General features: G+C 35.0%; 1 protein-coding gene across 1 annotated transcript; it reads right to left on the bottom strand.

Moving 5' to 3' along the window:
- Positions 1 to 377: 377 nt before the first annotated feature.
- LOC120177573 (serine-threonine kinase receptor-associated protein-like) lies at positions 378 to 3,812 on the bottom strand. Its single transcript, XM_039183672.1, has 4 exons — positions 3,668 to 3,812; positions 1,272 to 1,307; positions 814 to 949; positions 378 to 563 (listed from the first exon to the last, which is right to left on the bottom strand). Exons 1-4 carry the CDS (start codon positions 3,810 to 3,812, stop codon positions 455 to 457), a joined length of 426 nt encoding a protein of 141 aa, XP_039039603.1. The 3' UTR covers positions 378 to 454.
- Positions 3,813 to 7,275: the final 3,463 nt, after the last annotated feature.

The raw sequence follows: 7,275 nt of genomic DNA, 5'->3' as shown, positions 1-7,275 counted from the left end.
TGCAATAATTTTTTCATTAAAATACAAGTGAAAAGAATATGCACAGTAATAGTTGTGAAACCATTTGTTACATGTTGACCAGGCCAACAAAAGCCAAACACAGTAATGCTTTCTTTCTCAAGACAACCAAAGAAAATAAAGATCAAGAGAAGCTCTAAGAACTAAAATGTTGCAATGCTGGCTTTGATTTAGAATTAGGATTTTCTATTCGCAAGAATTAATGGGGTTTGCCAGAAGAAATGTAAAATACTTTTCGCACGCTAATAATGAGAGCCAAAATAACTTAGTAAGCTGTTCAACGACCTAGCTATTTTATCATACAGATACCCTTTTACCAAGAGTTTATTATTCGTAAAACAAGCTGTTACACATTTCATATACTATATCTTTCTTTTATTTTTCCTAGCATATCCTACCATACATATGCTTCCATAATTCCCCCCAAGTTAAAGCTTCAACGGAAAGTAAGAAATAACTTTACCTCTGAAAAAGCACAGGCTCGAACTATATGCTTGTGCTCAAATGAGTGCAAGACATCACCGGTTAGTGCATCCCACACTTTCCTGCATATAAAGGCCATTTTACAGGATATGTCAACCTTTTTTCAATAAATAACTCCGTAAGTGCAAAAATATGAAGAACTTTAGACAAGCCACTTGAGGTGTTCGAAGACATTTGATATTAAACACAAAATCTGCATATAAAAGTATACAACTAAGAAACCGACTAAAAAATAATTCAACAACTTCCGGATTACAACAACAGCAATATTGTGATTTGTGACAGAAGACAATCAAGAACGAAAAAACAAACGCAGAAAAGTCAGCAGAAGCAGAAGCAGCACGAAAAGCGTTTGTGCCCAAGCAAACACTCCACACTGCGCCCTTGTGTCCTTCAAATGTTCCTATCCAATCTCCTGTTTCTCCATTCCTCAGCATGGGACTGGAATCTAAACCAGACAATTAAAACCCCATTCATATAAGCATAAGATCAATAATAATTATCCCTCCACAGAAGTGCACATCATTCCTAGTTCTATGGAAAAATACGGTCTTAACATTGATAATATATACCCCATATGTATATGAAGGCTTATAAAATGAAATCTTATCAATGAAATATAGACCATAAGTAAGCCTAAACATAGATGAGAACAAGCAATTTTAAGATAAATCGATTACAGTTTAAAAATCGCAACTTCTCAAAGAAAACAGAGAAAAATATGGAGAGAAAAAAAAGCGATAGTCTTGGACCAAATAAATAGTAATTACCCTTGCTGGCACTGATGAGAAAAAAACCATCTAAACCTGATTTATAATCAGAGGGGAATAGGTAAAGCTGATCAAATTATACATATTAAAAGAGCAAAGAAATCAACCAAGATTTAAAACCCTCGGATAAAACATTAAAAATTGTAAAACGCGTCAATAATATTTAAAAAATGCAAACAACTTCCAAAAGTAAAAACAATTGAAATTGGAAAAAAATAATCAGATTGAATGAACGATAAAGATCTAGAGTAAAGATGGGAAGGGAAATCGGAATCAGGCATACCTTGATCCGACACCGTGGATTTGAATGTTTTGAAGAAGAAACAAAGGGAAGAGAATATTGGGAGAGGGGAGATCAAAAAATGGGGGGATAAAGGGAGAAAGAAAGGAACCGGAAGATTGTGGAAGGAGTGACAGAGAGTGCGCTAGCGTAGGAAAGTCGAAGTCTCAATTTCCCTGTTGCTTCTGGTGTTGTACAAATAAGAATTTTAGATTTACCCTTCTTTTATTTTCTTATTTAGTGGTTCTTTTAAAGTTTCCTAAGGTACAAATATGTTGTGGCGTTTGTTGAAACAAACGCCACTAAAGATTATATCTATTGCGGCGTTTTTCTATAAACAGTGCTAAAGTACTACTCTATTGCGACGTTTTTTGAAAAACGCCACTATAGATGAACCCTATTGCGGCATTTGTATAAAAATGCCGCTAAAGTACTACTCTATTACGACGTTTGTTGAAAATTGCCACTATAGTTGAACCCTATTGCGGCATTTGTATAAAAAATGCTGCAAATGACTACTCTATTACGACGTTTGTTGAAAAACGCCACTATAGATGAACTCTATTACGGCGTTTATTTAAAAACACTGCTAAAGTACTACTCTATCCACCTCATTTCCTGAGATGAAATCAGAGATTGAGAAGCGGGAAGAAGAGTTGGAGCCACGAGAGGACCAGTAAATCGGGGAAGAGAATGAGAAACGGCGTATTGAATTAGAGTTTGGAATTAGAGAACGACGGGAATGAAAAATAGGTGGGTGAAAAAAATGGAAAAGGGTTAAAGGGGCGTGGGACTTAGAAATTGTAAAATTGCGGCATTTGGAAATACAAACGCCATTAAAGTATGAGTCTATAGCAGCGTTTGCATTCAAAATGCCACTAAAGTACGAGTCTATAGCGGCGTTTGTATAAAAACGCCACTAAAGTACTACTCTATAGCGGCGTTTATATAAAAACGCTACTAAAGTACGAGTCTTTAGCGGCGTTTGCATTCAAAACGCCACTAAAGTACAAGTTTATGGAGGTGTTTGGATTCAAAACGCCACTAAAGTATAAGTATATCGCGGTGTTTGTATAGAAAACGCCACTAAAGTACTAGTATATAGCGGCGTTTGTATAAAAACGCCATTAAAGTACGATTCTATAACGGCGTTTGTATAAAAACACCACTATAGTACGTACCTATAGCGGCATTTATTGGAAAAACGATGCTATAAATGACAATATACAACCATTTTATGGCATTTATTTCAAAAATGCCACTAAAGTATTAATCTTTCGCGGCATTTTTGGATAAACGCCACAAAATGTCAGATCTATAGCGGCGTTTCTGGATACAAACGCCACTAATTACCTTTTATTTAGATAATATTAGTTGATTTTACATATTTCATTTCTACTGTACATCAAGTAAATTGACTGATATATGTATAAACAGTATATGGAGAAACATTAGTTGATTTTACATATTAACAACAACCATACATTTTAATTAAGACATAAGTTATGCATAAAAATACTTAGCAACAAAATGCATTCCAATTTAGAAACATTAAAGTTATGCATAAACAGTCTTCACCATATTGTTCAGTAGAATTTAGTTGTGCTCATTCATGGGGAAAAGACGTAGGAAAGCTGTTTTCCTTGTTTGACGACGTATCATTAAGTTTTTCCTCCGTGTAAACTCTATATGGAGAAACTTTTCATCCATTTAACCAAATAAATTTCCTATCTCCGGTTCACCAAGAAGAGTCCTTGCGCGCTTCAGTGCTTCACTTGAAACAGATAACGACCTTTCACCTACAGTATGAAACTTGATTGTAGGTGGCTTGCGAACTAAATAAAATTAAAATAAATTTAAATGGATGATATAAATGTTTACTTGGAGTAATAGTAGAGGTAACTTCATCTTCATTGAGGATACATACTGCTTTTGCAATTGAAGATTCTTTCAAAGCCACAAAGTTACCAAATTCAGTTCTAAACATCGGGTATTTATCCACTCCTCTATCATCGTTCTCAATAAGCTTCGAAGATCTTATATGAATACAATCTATAAAATTTGACTGAGCATAGAAAAACAAATTATAGCGGCTGAAAGATTCATAGATTATTACCTTCAAGAAGGAGATCGACCATAGAAAGGTATGGAGCAATAGGAGTTCCTTTCGGGTCATCATCCAGTTTCGACGGCGAGACCGGACCGATATCCTCCCAACGATAATTTGATCCATCATCAGAGAAAATACGCCACTTAGACATTCCGTCGACAATAATTACTCTTACTCAAGGCAACATCTGCTCTCTTTTTCTCAAATACGTTAGCTTTTTGGGTTTTCCCTATTTTTAGAAGAAAAAAAAAATGAAAAAGATCATTAATTATAAGAGGGATCAAACCATGCAGTTGTGTTATAGTTCGTCGGTGAGAGGCCTGATTTGGTCACTGGGACATACAAACGACGACATCGGTAGGAATCGTTTGAGAGCTATTGTTGTTTCAGAAAAGAAGATTTGAAGGAAGAAGAGTTTAAATGATTTTAGGGTTCAAGTAAGAGAAAAGAAGGACTATATATTTAACATTTTTTGGCGTTTATACAAAAAAAAGACACTATTGATTACACTATTGAGGAGTTTTTTAAAAAACGCCACTATTGATTAAAACTATTGCGGCGTTTTTTCTAAAAACGCCACTATTGATTAACACTATTGTGGAATTTGTCTAAAAACACCACTATTTATTATCACTATTGCGGCATTTTAAGAATAAATGCCACTATATGTGTAATCTATTGCGGTGTTTGTGGTATCGCTAATTTACCGATCTATTACGGCATTTTGGCTAAAACGCCACTATATGTTAATCTATTGCGGCGTTTTTGGTATAAACGTCGCTAAACGCCGTAATAAACCACCCTATTACGGCGTTTATTGTAATAAACCACTCTATTACAGCGTTTTTACAAAAAACACCGCTAAAGTATCAATTAGTGGCGCTACGATTGTAAACGCTGCTCTATGCTTAACTTTTGTGGCGTTTTCTCTCCAAACGTCGCTAAAAGCGCCGCTACATATCAGTTTTGATGTAGTGAATGGAAGATGAAACTCCAAAAGTTCACATAGAATGAAATATATTTTGATTTTTAGGGGAAAAATTGTTAAATCATTAAACATATCCCTTATCTTCTTGGTTGTTCCTATATTAACCTTTATGATTATAATTTTTTACATAATTGGTTTCAATTCACATATTTTCTTATTATATATATATATATATTAAATTCTAAAACTCTATTTTAAATCTATTTATTAATAGAATAATTCTAATTAAAACTCTAACCCCTATTTTAGGGTATGACAACTCTACCCAAGTTAAATAAAATTCGTCTTTGAAATTTTACACGAATCATACAGATGGGGGTATCTCTCGCACATATATTCTTCAGGTTCCCAAGTTATTTCTTCCAAACTACGGTTTCTCTAAAGAACTTTAACCAATGAATCCCCCTCTTCCTCAAGACCTTCTCATATCTTCTTAGAATCATGATTGGCTCCTCCTCAAACGTCAAATTTGGTCTCACCTCGATTTCTTCGAACATAACTATATGTGACGGATCTGACTTGTACATACGAAGCATAGAAACATGGAACACATTGTGGATACACTCCAACTCTGATGGTAGCTCAAGCTGATATGCCACATGACTAAATCTCTTAAGAATATGATATGGTCTAAGGAACCTGGGACTCAGTTTCTCATTTTTACCAAATCTTAGCACCTTCTTCCACAGGGAAGCCTTCAAAAATATTTGATCTCTAACCTCTTACTCAATTTCCTTATGCTTAAGATATACATAAGACTTTTGACGATAAAAAACTGCCTTAAGACAATTTTGAATCATATGTACCACATTTTTTGTCTCCTGAACCAACTCTGAACCTAGAACATTTCGTTCTCTCAACTCAGTAAAACTGAGCAGTGTACGACACCTACATCCTTACAAAGCCTTATACGGAGCCATCTGGATACTTGACTGATAGCTATTATTATATTCAAATTTTGGTAACAGCAAGTGATTCTCCTAACTACCTCACTCAATCACACATCCCCGTAACATATCCTCTAGAATCTGTATTGCACGTTCAATCTGACTGTCAGACTGTGGATGGTAAGCAGTACTAAAATTTAGATGGGTACCAAGTGCCTAATAAATCTTTTGCTAGAATCTAGAAGTAAACCTTGGACCACGATCATAAATAATAGATGATGATACATCATGTAATGTCACAATCTCTGAAATGTATAGCTTTGCCAATTTTGTTAAATTGTAATATGTTAGAACCGGCGAAAAATGAGAAGACTTAGTCAACCTATCAACAATAACCCATATTGAATATTTCTTCGTGGGTGTCAATGGTAAATCCACATACAAAATCCATGGAGACTCTCTCTCATTTAAATTGTGGTATTTGAATCGGCTGTAATAATCCTGAAGGAACTCAGTGTTCTATCTTTATATGCTGGCATGTTAGGCATTTAGATACAAATTATGTTACATCCCTCTTCATGTCAGACCACCAATACATAGTCTTCAAGTCCTAATACATCTTACTACCTCTAGGGTGCATAGTAAAAAGGCTACTATGCACCTCACGAAGTATCAACACTTCAACATTAGGCACATAAAATCTTTCTTGATAACATAAAATTCCATTTTGATAAAAATTAAAGTCAGAATCTCCACCTTGCTCAACTTGTTTAACTCGAGGTAACAAAGTTACATCTAAGGGATATTATCCATCAAACTTAAATTAGCAAACATAGCCCGGAGATCTTTCATCTCATTCCTTCTAAGTGCATCAGACCCCATGTTCGCCTTTCGTGGATGATACTCTATCACACAATCATAGTCTTTTAACAATTTAAACCGTCGACATTAGGGAAAATTTAACTCTTTTTGAGTTAGAATATACTTCAGACTCTTATGATCTTTATAAATGTAGCACTTCTCTACATACAAAGTGTGCCTTTATATTTTTAGTGCAGACACTACCACTGCAAGTTCAAGGTCGTATGTGGGGTAGTTATGCTCATGAGACTTTAATTATCGTGATGCATATTCAACCACCCTAACTTCCTACATTAAAACAGACCAAGCCAGAATAAGATGCATCATTATACACAGTAAAATCCTTCCCAGACTCAGGTTGAACTAGCACAAGAGCTTGGGTTATCAAAGACTTAATCTTATCGAAACTAGCTTGTTGAACATCACTCCAAACAAAGTGTGCATTCTTCCTCAATAGCTTAGCCATAGGTACAACGATTACAGAAAACCTGATAACTCCATAAAAGACTAAATTTCTAGACTTTTTACGTAGGTTATTTGCTCGTCTAAACAAAGTGTTCACAGCATATTAGTTGCATTTAGGTTATAATTACATGTGGTGGATAAGTTTTGCTTAGGCAAAAATTATTTGTTTTGACTGATACTGCCGACAAAAAAGTGCTTGTATGGATTGTGTATGTGCAGAAAATTAACTAAGGAGGAACATTTCAGTCGCGACAATGTATTTCGCAAGGGCCAGTGGAACATAGAAGATAAAGACAGTAATGAGCAGATTTACCTCGCTAGGCAAGGTTTATCTTGCAAATATGAAGGATATGATGAATAGCCTATGTCACATGTAAGTTGTATGATTACCCTCACGTGTAAGCAAGCCCTCA

This window comes from Hibiscus syriacus, unplaced genomic scaffold (assembly GCF_006381635.1).
Source record: "Hibiscus syriacus cultivar Baekdansim isolate YM2019G1 unplaced genomic scaffold, ASM638163v2 tig00112293_pilon, whole genome shotgun sequence".
Classification (NCBI taxonomy): Eukaryota; Viridiplantae; Streptophyta; class Magnoliopsida; order Malvales; family Malvaceae; genus Hibiscus; species Hibiscus syriacus.
The sequence above is the reverse complement of the archived record's forward strand: the minus strand, read 5'-3'. Positions and strand labels throughout refer to the sequence as shown.